General features: G+C 34.9%; 2 protein-coding genes across 3 annotated transcripts in view; both read right to left on the bottom strand.

Annotated features, from left to right (window-relative positions):
- rprd2a (regulation of nuclear pre-mRNA domain containing 2a) overlaps positions 1 to 9,081 on the bottom strand; it is a 28,020-nt gene extending 18,939 nt beyond the window's left edge. The window contains exon 1 of one of the 2 annotated variants that reach the window (XM_077195214.1): positions 8,829 to 9,081. In XM_077195214.1, coding sequence (XP_077051329.1) covers positions 8,829 to 9,021 — 193 coding nt within the window. In that variant the 5' untranslated portion in view covers positions 9,022 to 9,081. The remainder of the gene's footprint in view (positions 1 to 8,828) is intronic. The other variant, XM_077195215.1, reaches the window with a different exon arrangement.
- A 1,104-nt stretch (positions 9,082 to 10,185) lies between these two features.
- On the bottom strand, positions 10,186 to 16,932 carry ciarta (circadian associated repressor of transcription a). Its single transcript, XM_077195217.1, has 6 exons — positions 16,693 to 16,932; positions 14,768 to 15,120; positions 13,609 to 13,684; positions 12,991 to 13,069; positions 12,731 to 12,890; positions 10,186 to 12,047 (listed from the first exon to the last, which is right to left on the bottom strand). Exons 2-6 carry the CDS (start codon positions 15,116 to 15,118, stop codon positions 11,571 to 11,573), a joined length of 1,143 nt encoding a protein of 380 aa, XP_077051332.1. The 5' UTR covers positions 15,119 to 15,120; positions 16,693 to 16,932; the 3' UTR covers positions 10,186 to 11,570.
- Positions 16,933 to 23,816: the final 6,884 nt, after the last annotated feature.

A 23,816-nucleotide genomic window follows, 5' to 3' on the forward strand; every position in this document is an offset into this window, starting at 1 on the left:
CAAAACTCATTCCAGGCAACCTGCTCATACATCATTTTTAACTTAAAAGTATAGTTCACTCAAAAATGAAAATTAGCCCATGATTTACTCACTCTCAAGCCATCCTAGGTGTATATGACATTCTTCTTTCAGACGAATAAATCAGAGTTGAGCCAAAATGCCCTGGCTTTTCCAAGCTTTATAATGCCAGTGAATGGTTGTTTCTGTTTTTTAAGTTATTTTAGTTGATAAAGTTTTAAATATGGATATTTTTCTTACACAAACAGATCGCTTCGCTTCAGAAGGCCTTTATTAACCCCGCAGAGACCTGTGAATTACTTTTTTTATGGATGGATGCACTTTGATGGACATAAAAACAGAAACAACCATTCACTGCCATTATAAAGCTGGGAAGACTCAGGACATTTTTGAATATAACTCTGATTGTATTCGTCTGAAAGGAGAAAGTCAGGGTGAGGGTGAGTAGATCATGGGCTGATTTTAATTTTTGGGTGAACTAACCCTTTAAGCTAGAAACAACATAATGTATGACCAGTAAACTAGACTATAAGTATTATTTTATACTGGGGTGAGTACAATAAATAGCCAAAATAAAGTCTTGTTTTTCTCTTTACTGAAAAAGCAGTTAAGTTTGGGACTACTTCAGCCAAAGATGCACAGGTCCAATTAACAGACTTATACATTTGTCATAGTTCATATTTAAATAACACCTCAGCCTCATGCACATAACCATGCCTTAAGTATTTCAAAAATTAAGATAAATTTAGATTTATATTCTAATCAATCTTATCTCAAACCATCTTAAAGGTACAATATGTAACTGTTTTTTTATTCAAAATTAACATTTAGCCTAAATGAAAAGTCAATACATAAATGCTTCTTCCAAAATGTGTTCTTGTCTTACCCTGATTCACTAAGTCTATTTATTTCTATTTAGACCAGACCGGATGGTTTTTGCAGGAATATACATTGTCAATTACCAAAATAATCATTAGTGGCAGTCCTAATTGCAATATTTAGTTATTCTGCGATATAGGTCTATAGATAAGAACATTTCACTAGATGACATGGATAGCTCTATGTTGAAAGAGTTATTAATTATTATGATTTTGAAAGTGATTTTCACATTGTATTTTGTGATACACAGACAGCAGCAGGAATATTAGGTTGCTGTCACTATAAGAGCAAATACATGGATTCAATATGATACGATTTGTGATTGACAATTAGTTTATTTGTTCTTTTATAATTACAGAGTGTTAAATTGTCTTTAATTACGCTACGTTTATATTAGTTAGTTAGGCTAGTTGTTTTTGCGATGGTATTTTTAAACCATAGGCAAAAGTGCAAAACTTGTGTAAGTGTTCTTTAGCCTGTTGATTTTTGTTCACAGTATTCAGCCACAATGAAATGTTTTGCAATAAGTCAGATTTATGAACAATATCAGTTTTTGTCATTTTGATCTTATTGGAATCAAAATTAGGAATCGATATGCAGAATCGGAATCGTTCAAATTCAAACAATACCCAACCCTAATGAGCAGTAGGATAACCATATTCATCTGCACAGTCAGCACAACCAAAACAATGTTCTTCCACAAAATCCAGTTTGCAGAATGCAGTTTCTTTTTTTGTAACCGCTAGAGGGCCAAAAGTTATAGTGTAAAAATTGAAATATTGTCCACAACACAATGAAAATTAAAAGGCAAATTAGGGCTGCACAATTTGGGGAAAATGTCATATTGCGATAATTGAGGTCAATATTGCGATTACTATAGCGATATAATAATAAACAAATGGTTTCAGTAGTCAACTTGCTTGGTTCTCAAGGAAAATTCACATACAGATTAGTGATAAAGCTGAAATGTGTATTTCTCAACTCAAACTAACAACAACAACTAAATGATTGATAACACCTATAATGATCATTAAGCCATTGATGTCTGGATAAAAAAATTTGCGTCATATATAATCGCATAGGCTTGACATCGCGATTGCGACATGATTAATTGTGCAGCACTAAAGCAAATACAATTTAACAACACCGCAGAATCAAGCCACAATACAATGGAAAAAAGCCACAACACAACGACATCACCACAAAACATTGGAAATATCTAGGCCACTATAGAGTGTGTGTTAAAGCGACGAATTTATAAACTAGAGGAAGTGGTCTAATGAAATTAGGGCTGGGCGATATGGCCAAAAAATCTCTATTTTTTAGGTTAAATGGCGATATACGACATATATATATATATATATATATATATATATATCGGTACTTTCTACGTTTTTCAATTTGGATAAAGAAAATGTATTTATTTAAAAAAAAATTATTTCACATCCTGCTCAATGATATCCAAACAATGTTGATATTGAAGGATATGGAAGCAAATAGGGAATGTAATGTAGGCTATGCAATATATTATGTGCAAAAAGGTGGTTAAAATCACATTACAATCTAACATTGTAACATAAACTAAAAACAAAAATAATGCTTTTGTTTTTAAAAATGACTAAAGGCTAAACTAAAAATGAAAATAAAAACAAAAGCACAAACTAATTATATTAGCCTGCATTTGATTACCCCATTATAATGGTCACTTTCATAAAAATATACTTGTAGGTTTAAAATTCCACATATGGCACATTTATTGTCTCCAACAACAAATATTTTAGTAATATGTATTTTAGTCAGAATTATTGCGCTACTGTTCTATTGTGCTCGTCTGTTTGGCGCGCGTGCGCGCGGCGGCGCTCATTCACGGAAGCTTGAATTTTAGCGGAGATTCATTTGCAGAAGCTCGTTCTCTCCTGACAGTGAAATGGACATATTTGTCTGATTTGTTTGAACATTTACAGATGGAGAATATACCTGTGAAATGTAAGTTAAGCACTGAGGAAAGCACCACGTCTCAAACGCATTAAACAGCGCCAGTATTTATATTTCAGTCACTAACAGTAGGCTATCTGTCCGAGCATCTGACAGGGCAAGCTGCTTTAAACTTGTTAACTATCTTACCAGTTCTTTTGAAGCGCTGTGTCATTGAATGTGTCATGTTAAGGACAAATTGTACTGTTCTTTCACTGCAGGAGCTCACACTGCGTACTCAACTATTTTTCAGATGTGCTCGTATCAAACTACTGTATCGATATAAACGGTATTGCCTCATTCCATATCGTGGGGAAAAAAATATCGATATATTGTACAAACTTGATATACGGCCCAGCCCTAAATTAAATTACTTTTTTTTTTATTGTAGCACCAATTTTTTTTTTAAAATCCCTTTAACTGCATTTATAACTTTTGAAATTAGAAGTCATTTATATAACCATGTCAATTTAATGTGTCATTTAAAAAGCCTGGTACAGTAAAAGCTTCTTAAAATTAGAATTTTGTTATACCATTACCTCTAGTACGAAGCACAAATTTTAAAGTATCATTTAATCGGCCGAGAAATAGGACTGCGAAATGAATTCAGCAGTAATAATGTGCAAAGTTCAAGGGTCCATAAAAAAAAAAACATTATTATGGTACAACCCCAAATCAGAAAAAGTTGGAACATTTTGTAAAATGCATTAAAATCAAGAATCTGTGATTAGTTAATTCTATTTAAACTTTTTTTAACTGACAAAAGTACAAAGAATAGTTTTCCAATGTTTTCACTGACCAACATAATTGTATTGTGTAAATATGAACAAATTTTGATTTTGATGGCTGCAACATACCCCAAAAAAGTTGGGCCAGAGACATGTTTACCACTGTGTCAATTCACCTTTTCTTTTAATTACACTTTTTAATCATTTGGGAGTTGAGGATACTAATTGTTGGAGTTTTGCTAGTGGAATATTTGCCCAATCTTGTCTAATACAAGACAGCCGCTCAACAGTCTGTGGTCATCGTTGCCTGATTCTCCTTTTCATGATGGGTCATAAATGTTCCATAACAGAAAGATCTGGTCTGCAGTAAACAGGCAGGCACATCTATGTTGCAGAGTGTCTAGAAACCACTCAGTTTTAGCATGTGCAGAATGGGGCCTGGCATTGTCTTGCTTCCCAGGAAAGATGTCATCTTGATGGCAGTTTATGTCTCTGTACAATCCAAATATATGCCTCCATGTCAATGGTACCTTCCCAATAATGCAAGTTATCCATACCGTTTGCAATGATGCACCTCAATACCAGCACAGATGTTTGCTTTTGCACCTGTCGCTGGTGAAAGTCTGGTTGGTCCCTTTTGTCTTTGGGACTGAGAACTCGATGTCCATTTTCTACCAAAAACAAGCTGAAACATGGACTCATCTGACCACAGCACACACAGCTCAGGCCCAGAGAACGCGCCGGCATCTCCATATAGAACTGATGTAAAGCTTTCTCCTTGCATAACAGAGATTCAAGTGGCATTTCTTAATGCAGCGTCAGACTGTGTTCAGTGAAAACGGTTTTCCAAATTACTCCTGACTCTGAGCACATGTGGCTGTATTTGACAGAGTAGCATGATGGTATCTTGTGCAATGCCATCTGAGGACTCAAAGGTCACGCACATTCAACAGAGGTCTACTGCCTTACCCAACACAGACTGAGATTTCTCTGGATTCACTGAATCTTGTGACAATATTATATATGGAAGATGATGAAAGGCATAAATTCTTTGCAATCTTGGATTGAGAAATGTGATTGACAATTCTCTCATGATATTTGGCACAAAGTGATGAGCCATGACCCATCTTTGCTTAAAAAGACTGAGAAGCACTTTTACACCCAAACACGATACCCTCAACTATTACCAATTCACCTGCTCATTGTGGACTGTTTCAAAAGAGTTGGATAATCTAATTTGGATAATCTTTACACTTTTATTTGGTCTCTGTCCCAACTTTTTTGGGGTGTGTTGCAGCCATCGAAATCAAAATTTGTTCATATTTACAAAATACAATTATGTTGGTCAGTGAAAACATTGGAAAACTATTCTTTGTACTTTTGTCAGTTAAAAAAAAGTTTAAATAGAATTAACAAAATCACAGATTCTTGAGTTTAATACATTTTACAAAATGTCCCAACTTTTTCTGATTTGGGGTTGTAAAAACGGTTCAAAATTAGGATTTCGTTAGTCCATTTACACTGGTATAAACCTTGCATATAATTTTAACACACCCATGGTGGATGCGAAACGGCACCACGAAATGAGCTGATTGCGCAACAGACGGCTCTGTGTATTGGCCCATTTAGGAAATTTAAGGGTTTATAAAAGTGGCAAAAGAAAAACACCAAATGTATGGAATTCCAAAGCTGCTAAATTAAGAAATAAATATAGCTACCTACTTATACAAAGAAATGTAAAAAATTAATAATAATAAGTTGAAATGAGTATTTACTTTTATTTCCTTATGTTTTCATTTATTTATTTATACATTTATAAATTTCCGCTTTTACTTATTTCCACATTTATTAATTTCTTCATTTATTAATTTCTACATGTCTTTGTCTGTTTGCTAATGACACAACTCAGTTTGCAAACTCAGAGTGGCAGTGCTGAAGCTTTGAGGCCACAGTGACCAAACGTAACGCAAGAGTTGTGCGGACATGCCTTTGCAAATCACACAGGCAATGAATGGCTTCAACATGGACATCTTATAAAATCTAATAACAATCACCCTAACTGTGTAGCCTATATAGGGTACCATCCATACTCTTCATTCCAGACATGGTCGCCCGTAAAACATTTCTGGTCTGGATTTCTTTGGAATTAAATCAAACAAAAGTTGTCCATGTCCATGTAAACACAGCTAGTGAGACACACATCTCACACCATAGCCATACATTGTAGATACTTAGACAAAAGCTAACTGCATTTTTAATGCATAAGGTCTAATAACAATGCTGACAGCAACAGAAACAAACTTTTCCATTAAGTGGTGGACTTCCAGGGGCAATTTTTTTGCAAAAATGTTTTCATCAATCCTATATAATTTCACATGTACATACTTCAGTGTCAGTTATCAGATCTGTTGAAGACGTGGCTTCTGTTCATGCGTACCAAGACATTTTAGACAATTTTATACAGCCATGTACAGGATAAAAAGAGCATGTATGGTCGCCCTATCCAGTTTAGGTGATATTAAATTACTTAAACTGTTATATAAGATTTTTGGATATATAGCCCATCTCTAAATCATTCATTCCCTGTGTGACTTGCATAGGCATGTTTGCACTAATTTTGTCACGATATGGAATTTCCAACTTCAAATATTCAATACCATTTTCGATACCACGGGGAAAACTGCCATATGCCGCCATACCGGTCAATTGTGATTATCTCATAATTTTTTGATAATTTTGCAATAGCTTACACACAGAAAAGGGGGGCTTTATTTGAATCATTGAACTAAATTTACACAAATTAAATACAAGTAGTCAGTAATAAAATGAGAAAAAAAACTAAGAAATTGCAAATGATAGCTCAAATTAATACAATAAAGAGACACGTGAAATAAACATGGATTTAAGTTTTTCAGGTTGGTCTAACAGTAGTATTCAGGTAAGAAATAGGCATACTACAGTAAATGAAAGTAATCAAACGCAAAATAACACTGGATAGTCTTAATTGTAAAAATTAAAAATAGATTAATGCTTACAATTAAAGTAAAAAAAATGTATTCAGTCAAGAGCGACGAGTGATTTTCTCTTTGTCTTTTGTTGTCCGATTAACCTGACAGACAGCAGCAGGTTTAGGCTTATTAGGCTGCTATCACTTTAAGAGCATAATGCATGGATCCAATATTCTTTTACACAACATGCATTTTCTCTAAAGTATTTACGTTCCAAAACTGACTGTATTTATCTGAATACTCAGCAAGATGGACATTTTGACATAATTTTGTATGATTTTGATCGTTTATATGCAATAAGGCATGAAAAATAAGTCAATTTGGTCCTCGCGAGCTGTTTGAGAGCCGACTTTATGTGAGCGCCACTTGCATAAATTAGTGGTGTGATCGCTTTTGGTGTGTGTGAAACTGCTGGAATGAGTAAAATTATGCACAATCCCCACAATCCTGCGAAATTCGGGCCAACACCAACACTATTCAACCGGAGCGAATGAGACGAGCGAGTGAGAGGAGGCGGGTGTGTGTCGCTGTCGGAGAGAAGAGAGAGAGTACAAACGCATAGCTGGTATCGGTGTATCAATATTGCAGAAAAGAAGTATTGGAACCATTTCAGATATTTCAGAATGGATACAATATCAAAATATCAATATTTTTGACAACACTAGTCCGCAACAGCTCTTGCATTTCGTTTGGTCACACCACAAGGTGTCACTGTGGTATCAAGATGTTGCCTTTGATTGCTATATCTGAGGTAAAACACATGCCCCTCGTTACCATACGGACAAATAAATGTAGAAATAAATAAATGTAGTAGATAAATACAAACATCAATAAATGTGGAAATAAATAAATGTAGTAGACAAATACAAACATCAATAAATGTGGAAATAAATAAAAGTTTAAATAAATAAAATAAATAATTTATTAATTTATTTATTTTTATTTATTATTTTGGCAGCTTTGGAATTCAATGCACATGCAGATGTTCAAATTTGTCACATCATATCCAAAAAGACTTGAGAGTGTAACGGTGCTAAGTACTGAGTTAAGGGTACGAATACTTTGCAAATTTATTAAAAAGGAAAAACTGAAATAAGTAGTCATTGCATAAGTTATCACAAATCTGTTTTTAGCTTTGACATTATGGTTTGTAGAGTGTAGATTGATGTGAGAAAAAAGTAATTTAGCATAAGGCAGCAACATAAAATGTGAAAAAAATGAAGGGGTACTAAATACGAATACCTTCGTAGGGCACTGTATATATAATGGGGATTGGGGACGGTTGGAGAAAGACCTGGCTACCCAGGAAAAATCATTGCCAATAAAATTCATAGTCAGTCTTGCGTATGGCAAAAGATGGCCATAGCATCACCAAGAGTCAATATGAATGAAATGGTTAATGAGATGCTGCTGACTTGGAAACAAAATACTGCTGAAGCTGAACACCCTCATTCTGCCCCCCCAAAATGCTGATGACCCCAAACACATCTATACTGCCCAAAAACACTCCAGATTCCAAACACATCTGTGACACCCAAAATGAAGCTGTCCCCAAATGCCCCATCTTGCCCCCAAAATGCTGCTGACCCTAAACATCCCTTTATTTCCCAAAAATGCAACTGACAACAAATCACTTTTTAACCCAAAAAAGCTGCTGTTCCAAAACACCTCTTAAAGCTAAAAAAAACATTGCTCATTCAAAACATGTCTATAACACTCAAAATGTGCCAAAATGACAAATGATTCTGACACCTAACACCCCTTTATTGCCCTAAAATGTTGCAGATTCAAAACACCCCTATGACACCCGAACTGTAGCTGACCCCAAATGCCCCAAAATGTTGCTGACACCAAACACCCGTTTATTGGCCAAAAAAGCGAATCCAAGCATCCAAAATGCAGCTGACCCAGAACTCCATTATTCTGAAAGATGATGGTGCCTAAAAGACCTGCTGCCTCGGAAAGCGGTCTATGAATGCACCTCACCAGCTTTTGAAATACGACCTGTCCCATCCTGATGGGGGACAGATTAGCAATTTGCTAATAAGACACAACAGTTGTCAAGTGGGCTAAAGAAGAGAAACTAGCCAGTCACAATAACATCTGTGATATTAATTCGCACAAATATCACGCACGTCCACTTTAGAACCCCAGGATAAGCAAATAATGTGTTGTCTTACAGCTAGGCTCAGATTAGCCGGCTAACGTGCTAAATACTCACATTTGCGCAGCCACTTTATCCAGTGTCGCACGATCACGCTGTGATATTTCTTGTTCTCGATGCACCAGACGGATAATCCCTGAATGGATTCCATGGTGTTGGATACAGTCTGAAAACGACGGTCCAAAGTGGACTCAAAGCGCGGCGATGAGCCACTCTTGTGGCCGCTAGCGCCTGCAGTTCCAGCCGCCATTTTCCAGGTCTTCTGGTCGCGGACTCGCGGTGCTGCCGCTTACAGGTTCATGTGTAGATACTGCATGGACTCCATTATCACCAATATATATCACAACAATACTTGACATTCACGCACAGTTGATACACATGTTTTTCCTTTCTTTGTTTGCTTGTTTCTTTCTTTCCTTCTTTCTTTCTTTCTTTCTTATAAAACCTTTTCCTCCTTGCTCACAGTCTTTGGTCTGAAATCACAATGACAAGGAGAATGTATTTATACATCACAGGGTGTAGAAAAATAAACTTTTACCCTCGTGAAATCACTTTGAAACATAAATATGAATATTTTATATTGCTCAGAGTCAGTTATAAAACAACCAGACATCCAGCAGGGGTCAGTCATGTTCAGATAGAACACTCGAGAAATATGTGGATCTGCTATCATGTATTCGTCATCCTACTGGCAAAAGTCATATTAATCATATTAATAGCTATCAAGAGCACTTTCATTAAGTTAATATAGACAATCTATATATTTATCCTGGTCAAGGTCTTCTATATATATAAATATATCCTAAATATATTTGGGACTATACAAATATTTAATATATTTAAATACATATATTTGAAAATATATATTTAAAAAATTGCAAAGACCTACTAAATTTATCAAAAGTGGCAGTAAAGATCTTTACATTGTTACAAAAAATATTTGAAATAAATACTTGAACTTTCAATTAATCAAAATCAAAGAATCCTGAAAAAAAATTCTACAAAAATATTAAGCAGCAAAACTGTTTTCAGCATTGATTTAAGAAAAAAAAATCTTGAGCATCTGAAGGATCATGTGACACTGAAGACTTTAATAAGTGCAAAAAGATCAGCTTTGCCATCACAAAAATAAATTACAATCAGAAATATATTAAAATATAAAGTTTAAATATTGTGAATATTTCACAATATTACTTTTGTAACTAAATAAAATGTTTAATAAAAAATGCAGCTTAAAGAGATTTCTTTCAAAACATTTAAAAAAAAATAGTACTGACCCTAAACTTTTGAATGCTATAGTGTATATTTAAAATATATTTCCATTGCTCTATATATATTTTTTGCTCTATATAGGCTATGCCATAACTGATGACTAAAAAGAACGACAATAAAAAAGAGACTGCAAATAACAATATAAGAAACTTTGAAACGTTTAATGATATCAAAAAGTGGAACGTTGAAAAACATTTCTGCAACCTTGACAAAAAAACTTTGATATAATAACAGTAACAAAAAGAAAATGGGTTTAAACAGTCAATAGAAAATAAGAACAGTGCTACAATGCCTGACTTTTTTAATTTTGAGGAAGACATTTTATTTTTTTTAAAAACATGTTCCTCAAAATTCTACCTTCACAATTACATGAAGCTGTTAAGTGCATTTAAATGTTAATCAGTATATCTTCATATGCACTTTTCCCTTATAGTACAATCTCCATTATGATGGCAACAATATACTCATATATTTTCGCGATACTCATACAGCTGTGACCACATGCGTCTCAGTCAACAAAAGTTCTTCTCATTCCTGATTGATCTAATACAGTATCTCTAATTTCAGATTATTTTCTACAAATAGCTAAATAAAAGTCTTATCTTCCTCAGTGTGATCTTTACAGTGTGGGACACTCCACATACTCGTAATTTACTTGAACATATGTTTTAGAGAATGGTTAATAGTTACAATGCTGATTTTCATAAAAAATTAAATGGAAAAGGACTTTTTAGGTGAGTAGAAGGGAACAACTGTGCAATATTCTAAAACAAAAAACAAGATTTCTGTGACAAAATGAACTATTACAACATGGAAGCAGAACAACATAAATGTGCAAACTGTGATTGGCAAGAACATTGTCAATAAATGACCATTTGCTTTCCAGATTATAGAATAACACTTCATGATGCATCCCATCAGTTGTTTGGCTCTCTGTATCTTAATAAAAATACAACAAGCTATGAAAATGGCCCTAGGCCCACATGTACGGACTCTCAAGGGTCATTTTAAGGCTGCTTATAAGATCTCAGAATGTTCAAGTAAAGAAGTAATAAATAAAACTGCCTCGAAAATATCCTCCCATACTGCAAATCTATTTCATTCGTTGCTCAAAGTGGTTTTCAATTCAAGTCAAAGGACATTAAGGTAGCTTTTCTGGACATTTTATCAGACTATTCTTCTAGCTTCCTGGTGCCATGTTCATAAATATTGTTGGAAGCCTGTGTTATCATGAAAGGCAGTGCAGTAGAGTGTTCGATAGCTGTGCATGTTTCACCGGTTGACCATATGGCTCAAGCACATATTTTAAGACACATCTCTGACCTCTTAGGACTTTAGAAATGTAGAATCTAAAATCTTATAAAAACAAATCTTATGCCATACTGTACATATGATAACTTCTGTGTTGTACATATATGTGGCAGAATATAAAGTCCGACTAACTGAACAACACTTTTCACTTTGTGAAAAACAATGATTTCCCAATATCAACAGGCTGAGAAAAAATGGCAGAGAAACTTCAAAACATTATGTGTTTAACATCTCCGTGCAAAGATGTTTACGATTAACCTGTTTTTCTGGCCCCTCTCCCTTTACAGATTCGCCCACATCTGTCCCACTTATCATCAAGTCTGCTGGTGGGTCAGAAGTAGGAGTCGTGGAGGACACTGACCAATCCTGCATAAACAAGATGCTGCCATCTGTGGCTGTTGGTGGTATTACAAGCAGAGGCGGTCTTCCTTTCGCAGTCACAGGGGTTTCGTTTAAGGAGTTTGTCTTTTGCTGAACTTGAAGATGGCTGTTTTTGATGTGTTTGGATTCAGAAGTGTTTTTATTTTGATATGTACAGATTGCACTGTCTTCTTCAAGTTCGCTTAATGTGGTTTCAGAGCTGCTGAGCCATGAGCTAGTATCGCTGGGGCTTGGTCCTCGATCGTCCTGTAGAATACGTTTGCTGCTTGAGGAACCTTGCGAGTCAGAGTCTGACCAACTTAATCTGCGTTTCTGAAACAAAAAGGGTTTTGGTGAGGAATTAAATCATTCAAGATTGTTGGAGATTGTAAAGGCCCTGCTATACACTAAGAAACACAATGGCTTTATATAAATGAAAAGATTCAATTTAGGCTTTTATTCATATATAAACATTGATCAGCGAACATAAACAGAAGCTCAACCGAATATGCTTGACACGTGAGGATAAGCCTCATTGGTTCTTACTGAAGCTCAAACGTGCTACGTAACAAGAGAATGAGCCTCATTGGTTCTTGCACGTCACGCGAACATGCTTGAGCTTTCATTTACCACACCTGATGTGTGAGTTGATGAATGTTAATGTGATTAAAAGCCTTAATTCAATCTGTTCATTATATAAAGCGATCGTGCCTCCTCAGAAAATGTGGACTAAATCGCTCAATTCATATGGATTATTTTTACGATCTCTTTATGAACTTTTTGAAGCGTCAAAGTATAAAGGGTCAGAAAGCTCTCAGATTTCATTAAAAGGTCTTCATTCCGAAAATGAACGGAAGTCTTACGAGTTTGGAACGACATGAGAGTGAGTAAATAATGATAAAAGTTACATTTTTGGGTGAACTATCCCTTTAAGTGGAAAAACTTTTTGAACTTAGAAGGAACTTCTTGCTTGTCTTTTACAGTTTGTTCGTTTCAAAGCACTTCTATTCGCTTACCTTTACAGGAATATGTAACTGGTCCCGATTCCAGCGTGGAGGCAGACTAGCCATAAAATTTTGGAATGACGGGGTGCCATCGCGATGCTGAGGCCTCACCTGAGGGAACCAAGCCTTTAACATCATCTCCAGCTGCAGAATAGTGCCCATATACTTCTCCCTACGGAGGTATAGCAAAAAAGAAAGATTTAATAAAAGGCATTACATGTATTCAATCTGATGTAGAGAAATGCATCGTTCAATAGAATAAAATAAAATACCCAAGGTCAGGTTTTTGTAGAACACCCACAATCCTTCGCAGTCTATCCATGGCAACACTCTGCTGAAATGTGCTCAAACCTGCCAAAAAGAAACAAATGAATAAATAAAATAGATACAAAATTACATAAGGTGTGGACATACACTATCATTCACATGTTTGGGGTTGGACTTTCTTTGTTTTTGAAATAATTATCTTATGCTCATCAAGGCTGTGTTTATTTGAAATCAAAAAATTAGTAAAAACTGTAATAGAAAACAAATATTTTAAGTTATAATATTACATTTTGAAATATAATTTATTCTTGTGATGATCAAGCTGAATTTTCAGCATCATTACTCCAGTCTTCATGGTCACATGACCTTTCAGAAATCATTCAAATATGCGGATTAGGTGCTCATTAAACTAAATCTAAATTTTTTCAGGATTCTTTGATGAATGGAAAATGTAAAAGGACAGCATTTATGTGAGATAGAAATCTTTTGAAACATTTTAAATGTCTTTACAGTAATTTCGTATCAATTCAATGCAATCTTAATGAATAAATGTATGATTTTTTTTAATCTTATTGGCCCCACTCTTTAAAGGTAGTGTATATAGATTTTTTTTAATGCATTACCTTTTTCATATCGACCTGTTTTCAACCCATTCAACAGCTCCAACAGAGGCCTGATGTACCCATGCAGCTCTGAACACTGTAAAAGAAATTATATTAAAACATGCATTTACCAATAAAATCGTCATAGAAACATTTAAAAATGCACTATAGATTTAGAAACTGCAAAACTGTCCTGGAGGCTTAAGCAATTTTAAAGGAATGGGCTTCCTTAAGACTTCCAAGAGAGGAAGAAGAACACTACAGATCCACTAAGTGCCTACGCACCTTCAGTGCTTGGCCCCTAAAGATGACTCATTATGCTTTGTGTTACTAAAAAGTTGCACAGAGATCAATGTGTCAACATGACCACCCACAATTGTAAGTCAATGCTACCACTAGGTGATCAGACACAGCCATGGTAAAAGGAGCAGCTGAAATTTATTTTTAACAAGGTTCTTGATCATTTCATTAAGATCTGATTTGTTTGTTCGGAACATTTCAGCACATATTGGTTCGTGCATCTGTCACAATGGGATGCAAGGGCTTTGCAAAGAGACTTGTATAGAAGGATGGCCCAGTTACCAAACTATATTTGACATGACAGCCACTATCAAACTGATGTGTGTGAGAATGTGCTTAGTAATGGTGTGCATTTCACATTTGAAAGGGGCGCTTAAAGGTACAGCGGCCTAAAATGTACTGTTGACATGTAAGGCTCAGAGAAATGGTCATAGAAAAATACTTGACTGAAATAAGTGGATCACAATGAATAAAAAAAAAGTACCTGACCCATTTAAACATGTTTTAATCTTATTTTGCTTTTTTCCATTTTTCAAATTTCTTTAGTGTGTAATGTTGCCGTTTGAGCATGAAGAAGGTCTGCAAAGTTACAAAGCACAAACTCACTCTAAAGGAAGTGATGACTATATCTATATCAGTATAAACTGTATCTATATCTATATCAGTAAACACGGTTTCTGAACTCCCTGAAACACCTCAACTGTAGTCTTAAGTTTTATTCCAGGTAACGTACTAAATAATTCTTGCCCAAGGCATACTCAAAATAAAAAGTCCTTAATCATTAGCTGACGTAATGCAAACATAGGCTGACACTGATGCGAAATACAAGAGTAGCAGAATGCATGAAAATATCACAGGGTAAAGAGATTTTCAGACTTACTTTGCGTGCGAACCTCAGGTCTCCCTGTGTGGGAATCCTTTCATATGGCGCCGGGTTCTGACTGTTGTAAGTTGGAGATGCCGAGAAACATCCAGTTTGACCAATTTCAACTCTACCACTCCTCTGGTTCACAAAGGTGTGAGTCAATCTGGAATTTTGAGAGCTCCCATTGGCCAAGCTTTGGATCTGGCATAGCTTTGGATCAGGCACAACTCCTGCAGCTTTACTCTCAGAGGTGAAGACCTCAGATTCGTCCTCCGTCTGGTCACTCTCACTGTACAGGAGAGAACTGGGGGTCGAGGAGAGGGAATCTTGCATTTGCCATTTGGAAGGACTCACCGGTGACAGCATCACTGAAATGTGAGAAAACAGATCTGTGTGAGGTGGCAGATTGTTTAAAGCTGAAGAGCGATGGGCTGAAATGAACTGAAGGCAGCAAGTGATTTCTCTCAAGGGAAAATGACAGCTGAAAATTATGAGGAATGTGAAATACAGCTGGGAGAATCTTAACAAAAAGCACAACAATAAGGGAAGGGGCCGGTTGACAGAACTGTCACTGGTATGTTTTGGACACTAGGGTTGCAAATCCTTCAAAACTGCTAGAATGACTTAGAGGATTGACTACAATAGTTTAAAAATTACTACATTACCATTCAACTACTTTTTGAGCAAGTTTGTAGTAGTTAAAATATTAATATTTTTGAAAGTGCCTTATTGCTAATACATAGCAATAAGGGAGAGAGAGAGAGAGATGCAGTAAATATGTAAAAATGCAGAACGTTTTCTGTGATGGGTAGTGTTATTGTAGGGGGATAGAATATACAGTTTGTACAGTATAAAAATCCTTACAGTATAAACCTTATTGTTGATGTGACAGACAAAAAACTAATTATGGAAGTCAAGAAACACCAAACAAACAATTGGGAACAGCTAGTGTGGATAAAAAACTAATGCAGGAACACAGGATACAGTCCAAAACAGAAAGAGAGATCACAGAGATACCACAATTATCCTGTTTAAAAAACACACTATCCTTTAAGAACAGCACGCCATGTTCCTTTCACTAGGTCAAAGGCCACAATACCACATATGGTCTGTATCTTGAGAAGAAAAAAAACATAGGAGTTTTGAAAAGCACAAGAATATAATATGTGCATGCCTATACCCTATAATGCTGTTTAGATTGACAGCTATAAATACAGTGTAGGGTTTCAGAATTGACCGAATTGAAGGAAACACTCTTGAGGGCATGTGGCTCATAAAAAAATAAACAGCTAGGCGGTGCCATTAAGACAAATTACCTTTCACCAGATGGACTGGTTGGTGGTTTAAAAAAGATCGATATAGAGGAAGAAAGATATATAGTCGTTTGGGATAAAAGCTTTTGCAATATGAATAAATGTAACACGTAAATATTAAACATTAAAGGGAATGCTGAGCGACTAAGCTATTGGAACGTATGTGGGGTGTGACGCATAACAATCCATAAAAATGTTAGCTATTAAGCGAAAAAAATAGAAATATTAAAATGTTTTTTTCTTTATATTGAATACATTAAATATTCTTCACATAAACATGAAAATCATTTAAAAAATAATAATAAAACATCAACCACATGTGGAAAATAACAACAGAAAATATCACCGTAAGAGATCTTGATCAAATGTAAATGTTTACCGGTTTCAGGTTGTAATGAAAACGTAATTTCCTACTTTTCAAATTATTTTTAATTGCAATTATGACATGATGATGACAGACATAAACTGGCAAAACAAAGGGATAATGCAGCTCAACATGATGTAAACACACAACAAGCGAGATGCCAAACACGTGCAGCAATTCTGGAATATAACGGATAACTTATATCTATTAAAATTTTTTAGATGTAAAAATTCTTATTATTAGTAAATTCTTAATTCCCTTACCTTAATAATGGGTCGTTTCTGGGTCGGTACCACAACAACCTAGAGCCACTGACACGACCTGACCTGTTGTACGTTCGCCTAAAAGTAGTTTTATACAATATATTGCTTAACAAGATTTTGTGTCGACGTCTTCGTCGTTCGCAGAATTGTGCTGAAAGATTTTTTGGACTTCTATATCCTCTTCCTTTCTCCACTCACGTGACGTCACGTCACTCTACAGCGAGGGACAACATGTGAATCGCATTCGCTGCACGTGCTGGACAAAAGCCAAGGCAGACTGCGCTCCCATTGGCTGAGAGATCAAAGACGAGACGCTGATTAGACAGAAAGTAGAACCAATCCCTAAGTACCTCAGTCGGGATTGGTCGGCCTCACATGTTTGCACACCCCCCTCTCCGCACGTGGCATTCGAGTGGAAAGGCAGATACTACGGATTGAATCACGTTATACAGGCGGTGCTCGTTGTTCCACATTAGGAAGAGTTTGTACCCGTGACAGTTTGTTTGGAACATAACAAAATTTACCGACAGCGCTCTATTTTAGATGACCTTCAAATTATTTTAGAAGTAACCACAGCAATATGATACTTCTAATTACAATATTTTATATTTATAAAATATAAAAATGCTTAAAATATAAAAAGCTTTTCCAAGGCAACATTTCTCATTTTCATTTAGTTTAAATGAATGTAGCTACTAAAATAGGCTATATATATATATATATATATATATATATATATATATATATATATATATATATATATTAAATTAGGCCTATATTAAAATTAAAATGGAACATTTCAAAATAAAAATTAATAAAAAAAAACTATAATTGTATCTCATTAATAGGCTACTAAAATAACACTGGTGTCACATGAAAATACAAATATTGAGTCCCAAAAATGACCCAAGAAATCCCTTTTAAAGAAGTCATTGCATAATCCACTCACTACCCTTTGACTTCTTAAAAATGTACACCTTCAAATGTGGATCATTATCAAAGTTTGTGTTAGTGAACTTTCATTTTCAGCATCCACACATGAATGCATCGAAAGCTTATTCACAAAACACTTTTTCAATCTTTAAACCATTGAAGGTCACCGATTCCAGCTTCCTCCAGCTCTGTTGTTGTCCACCTGTAGGTCAGTAGTCAATGCACACAACAGAATATAGGTCACATGTTAACCATGCTCTATATTCTCAAAATCAACTTACCCTCACTCACAATGATAAGCAGGACTCTATTGGGCACATCAAGGCCCTTATTGTGCACAGCTGGAGAGACAAACTCATCTGTAGATGACCAATATTCTTGCACTTGATTAAGTCAAACATAATGGGTTTTTAGCTGACATTTTAATATCACTGAAATACTATAGTTTTTATTATTATTGTTTTTTTTTAATTTTCTGTTTTCATTCCTATTTTAGTTTTAGCTATTTTGCTGTTTTTTATATGCCTATATAGTTTTTATACATTTTTATTTTAGTTTTAAGTTGTGTCCCAAATGGCGCACTAATTTATGCACTATAGGTCTACTCAACCATAGTGTATTTAAGTCTGATAGCCCTCCTCCACTACGTAATTAAAGATACAACAGTTGTGTACAAATACACATATACAGTATATACTATACTTATACAATTTATACTACAAAACGTCATAGAATAGTGCATGGAATGCAACTTTAGTGTAAGTTATTTAAGTGCATCAACTAAAGAAAAATGAGAGGTCAAATTAAGTTGAAGATTTTATTTAATAGTTTATCTCAGTTAAAGTTTATTTTATTTCAAGTACCAAAAATGTTTTTATATATATTTTATTAGTTTTATTTTTTGAAACTGAACATATTAAGTCCTAATCAAAGATTTTCATATATATATATATGAATTTATATATATATAGGCCTACTGTATATATATATAAATTATAAATATAAATATATTATCAAACAAATTATCTAGCCTATAAATAATGTTTAAATGTTAATATAAAATGCTTTTATATTAACAAATATGCCTAATGAATTGGTAAGATTTTTAGAGTTTTTAAAAAGAAGTGTCTTATGCTCACCAAGGCTGCACTTATTTGATTAAAAATACAACAACAACAAAGAGTAATATTGTGAAATATATTATTAATTTTTTTTTAAATAGCTTTCTATTTGAATGTATTTTGAAATGCAATTAATTCCTGTGATGCACAGCTGAATTTTCATTACAGTCTTCAGTGTCAAATGGTCCTTCAGAAATCTTCAATATGCTGATTTAATGCTCAAAAAATATTAATTATTATTATCAACCTTTTCAGGATTCTTTGATCAATAGAAAGTTCTGTTTAATTTATTTGAAATAGAATATTTTGTGAAATTATAACTTTTGATCAATTTAATGCATCCTTGCTGAATATTGATTTCCTTTAAGAAAACATTCTTACTGACCCCAAACTTTTGAACAGTATGTATAATGTTACATAAGCTTACTATTTCAGATAAATGCTGTTCTTTTGAAATTTCTATTCATCAAATAATCCTGAAAGAAATTGTGCACAACTATTTTCAACATTGATAATAATAATTATAATAATAAATGTTTCTTGCAGCAAAAGAGCATATTGATTTCTGAAGGATCACTGAAGACTGAAGTAATGATGCTGAAAATTCAGCTTTGCATCTCAGGAATAAATTACATTTTAAAATATATACAAATAGAAAACAGTTATTTTTAAATTGTAATAATATTTCACAATATTACTTTTCACAATATTATTTTTTTTGTCTGTGTTTTTAATCAAATAAATGCAGCCTTGGTGAGAAATAAGAGACTTCTTTTAAAACATTAAAAATCTTAACGATCCAATACTTTTGAACGGCAGTGTATATGTATTATATATATATATATATATATATATATATATATATATATATATATATATATATATATATATATATATATTATGTTTATAAATTATATGTTATTATATTACATAATTTAATTGACGTAATTAGAAAGCAATGGGTTCATGAAAAGCATGTTACTTTTTTTGTCAGAAAGAGCCAAATAACATATCAGTTACAATTATTAGATTTGATCTTAAGATTATTTTGCTTGGAAACTAAATAAATAATTAATGCTTTCTTTAAAAAATATGAAAAAAAAAATTAAATAATAATAATAGTAAACAAAAAATAATAAACTGAAAATAAATAAATAAATAAAAAGTGATATCCTCTACTGCATACCTTAAATTCATCCTTGTTTTTCACTTAATAGTTCATTGTTGATTTCACAGTGCTTCAGCATAAAGGAGAGGCTCCATCCATGAACTCCCTGACCCAGCAGCCCATCCCCCTGGTTTACAAACAAGAATAATGTGAACACTGGGGCAGAATGCTGTCACATGACTATACAGCTTGGGATCTTTTTTTTTTTTTGTGCACAGTTCAACAAGCACAATTATAGCAATCAAACAAACAGAGCTTTTGGATACAATAATTATGTTTAAAAACAGGAAATCATTTAAACGATGACTGTAAATAAACAACTGTTGTGAAAAAAATGGATATTGTGAATGACATTGTTTAGCCCCAAAGAAACTGAAGCAACAGGAGTGGCACATCTTACATTTTTTTGCTATTAGGCTTAAATGCAAACATGACTTCATGGGAATCACAACACTTCAACTAGTGCTAAAGGCCCGATCCACAGCTATACGTTGAACTTAATGACCCTTTAGAGAGAGACCCATCCCCCATGTAATATCACAGAGACCTTGAACTCAGTGAAAGAGCACTTTTACTATAAGTTCCTTTCAGTTCAGCTTTTTCTTAGTCTGGTCACTGAAGCATGGCCAAATTTCAGACTGAAGAATTGTTTGACACAAATCAAGGGTTGCTTTAATATAAACAAAATAGTGTTGTATTGTGTTATTCATTTCTTTTTTAATAATTTATTAACGATTAGTTTCTTCTGGCAATAAAAGTATTTGAAGTGATGAAACATTGCATGAGAATAGGCAGTTTACCCATTAACTTAACCTTAAACGATAAGGTTAACAACAAACTTGCTGTGGTATTCAACAAACCACTTAAAGCGTTTGTCAAAAAGGTGAAAGTGAAACTTTATAATAATGCTATTTAACAATATTTACACATTTATACATTTAACAGTCAACTTTTTAAATATGTACCTTTATCCTTATACGATGGTCAGTCTGAATACTCGATTCTGATTGGCTGGAAAATGTGCATTTAAACCATTTAATGAATTCCAGTCAGTTTAAGCACCATATTAATGCGCTTTTTTCATTGGCTACTTTCAGACTGTCGGTCCAAATCTGATTTTTGTGCATATCCGATAGAAATCCGATTTATAGGAAACATGCTGAAAGTCGTTGCCGAAACAACAACTGTGTTGTTGCAAAGTGCCGGATGAGCAGAATATGACAATATAACAGAGATATGTTTTGAAACCGGAGGAGAAGCCAGCGTGGGGGAAAAGCCAATCGGATACACACAAAAAACGGATTTGGACTGACAGTGTGTAATGTAGCCATTGAAGCACACACCGTCTCACACACGAAAATCAGGGAATGCGCTGTGTACACACAGAAACATTCAGGAAGCACAGAAACTTATCAACACTGCCCTGCGATTCTAATTAATAAAATAGCTTCACTAGTGTGTATCGCTACATATTTCTCAGCAATGCTTCACGTCGGGTGGTATTTGTCTCCAGGTCGTGCTTAAAGGGTTAGTTCGCCCATTTAAGACATGAAGTTGTATGCAATCCTTACCAGCACTATAGTGTATACACACTGACCCACTCTGTTGTCACCCCCCTGGTCCGAGTTCTGACCGCTGGAAGTTTTTGAATGAAGTAATCCCGGCTACTTTCCGGGGCCACAAAACTGTGCGTTTTTACGTGAAAAAAAGATTTGCGTTTCAAAGCTTGATTAATTTAACACAAAAAAAACACGCCGGGCAAAATTCATACCTCAGTTTTAATGCGGCACTATTTTCCTTCCGTTTCTATCAATCCGCGCTGCTGTCAATGTCAACAGTGCGCACGTGACGATCAGCTCTTCCATAGTGTTTACACAATCGATCGACAACAAGGTAAAAAATATTAAATTAACAATGGTGCGAACTTGTAAATTCCCAGGCTGTGACAACAAGGATGTGCCGGGATCAAAGTTCAAATTTCATCGTTTTCCTGTATCAAATATGAATATGAGACAGCTTTGGCTGGTTGCCATCGGCTACTCAGCGGGAGCTAAATTATCTCGAATAAAGGATTTTCGTGGTGTCAACTCCATATAATTATTAATTTATTAATGATTGTATTATTGTCCAATCAGTATAATAATAATGCAGTCAGATAGACTATTATATAGCCAACACTAGTCAAGACAACGTTAAATTAATAAATAAAAAACTACAAAGCAAGATGAGCGATCACACTTACTCTGCCGACATCTGACCGTCAAGTCCAGCTGGTTTGGGTCGCTTTTTCCAATTTATTTTAGGGATGTAGAAGAACGTCTCCAGGACACTGCATTTAGCATCGCAGGGAACACGTCATTGGATGTAATGCAGACAGACGGTGCGTTGGCGTCCTCGTCAATTGAAAGGTTTTGCATCTGTGGCATGATGAGTTCCCATTCGTGGCAGCAAGCTTTCAACCTCTGTTGGCATAACTTCACAATTGGAACAAGTGCACCACCATTTGTCATTCATCCTGCCTCTTGCTACAGCTGTGGTGGGCCCACCGTCAGATTGGACAACTTCTCTGTCCTCTCGCTCTCTCTCTTCCCGTTCTTTGTCCATCTGCTCAAGTTCGGCATCGGTATACTCCGGTTCATAAAGATATCCCTTAGTCGTTGAGTTAAAATTACTGTCTTCATCTGATCCGTCTGACACTGTGCTAAAATTAGTTTCATCATCTGAAGTTTCGTAGTCGGACATGTTGTCGGCGAGTCGCGCTATCAACAGCTAATCGTCACGTGCGCACTGTTGACATTGACAGCAGCGCGGATTGATAGAAACGGAAGGAAAATAGTGCCGCATTAAAACTGAGGTATGAATTTTGCCCGGCGTGTTTTTTTTGTGTTAAATTAATCAAGCTTTGAAACGCAAATCTTTTTTTCACGTAAAAACGCACAGTTTTGTGGCCCCGGAAAGTAGCCGGGATTACTTCATTCAAAAACTTCCAGCGGTCAGAACTCGGACCAGGGGGGGTGACAACAGAGTGGGTCAGTGTGTATACACTATAGTGCTGGTAAGGATTGCATACAACTTCATGTCTTAAATGGGCGAACTAACCCTTTAATCGCCAGTTAACAGTTGGTAACATTTTTATTAATTCTAACAATGCAAAATTGTGAAAACATGAGTGTGAACAACCGTGAACAACGCTTGGGACAGTTGACAGTTACTTGAGGAAAACAGCACGCTGATACTGAATTGAGCTCTCTTTCACATCTTCTTGCGCTTGAACAGACATGTTCAAACAAAATGACGTCAAAATGCCTTGCTTGGCAAGTATCCTTTTAAACATAGCCAATTATGTCCTAACTGAATGTAAACAGTTGAGAAATAAGCAAGTCACAATATTTTGGATCCGTGCATTAGCTCTTAAAGTGACAGCGGTCTAATATTCCTGCTGATGTTTTTTAATGTTTATCAAACAACAAAAGACAAAGAACAATCACTCATTGCACTTGACTGAATAACTTTTGTAACTTTAATAAGGATTAATCTGTTTCATGGTCGGTAAATTTTCAGAAGTTACCGGCTATTGGCAGGTGTGTTCAAAAATAAGTTGCAGGCCATGAATGCAATAGGCCTCCGTGGATTATCCCTTACGAATATAACCCATTTTCCCAAGTAAAAGAAGATATATCTTTTAAAGGTTGCACTGTTCGGACACACTGTGATGTTTTAGCTATTCATATTTGAAATTACTTCCAGTCAAAGCAGGTCTGCATTCATCTGAGACATACATTTCACTGATAGGCCATGAGACGGGACCCCAAATTTGGGCTACCGGTACCATTTTGAGGGATTAAATTTCTTTTTGATTTTCATGAAGGTACACATCTCTAGTGTTGGAAAATGTGTGATAG

Source organism: Siphateles boraxobius, unplaced genomic scaffold (assembly GCF_051911475.1).
Source record: "Siphateles boraxobius isolate OS27281-9 unplaced genomic scaffold, OSU_SipBor_1 33, whole genome shotgun sequence".
Classification (NCBI taxonomy): domain Eukaryota; kingdom Metazoa; phylum Chordata; class Actinopteri; order Cypriniformes; family Leuciscidae; genus Siphateles; species Siphateles boraxobius.

What these genes read in the sequence shown, in the direction of transcription:
- ciarta (XM_077195217.1), bottom strand. Translation starts at nt 15,118, where the DNA reads ATGCTGTCACCGGTGAGTCCTTCCAAATGGCAAATGCAAGATTCCCTC. An exon ending in ACCTGAGGTTCGCACGCAAA is followed by an intron (nt 13,685 to 14,767) that starts GTAAGTCTGAAA and finishes TTTCTTTTACAG; the next exon opens with TGTTCAGAGCTGCATGGGTA. An exon ending in AACAGGTCGATATGAAAAAG is followed by an intron (nt 13,070 to 13,608) that starts GTAATGCATTAA and finishes TCTTTTTGGCAG; the next exon opens with GTTTGAGCACATTTCAGCAG.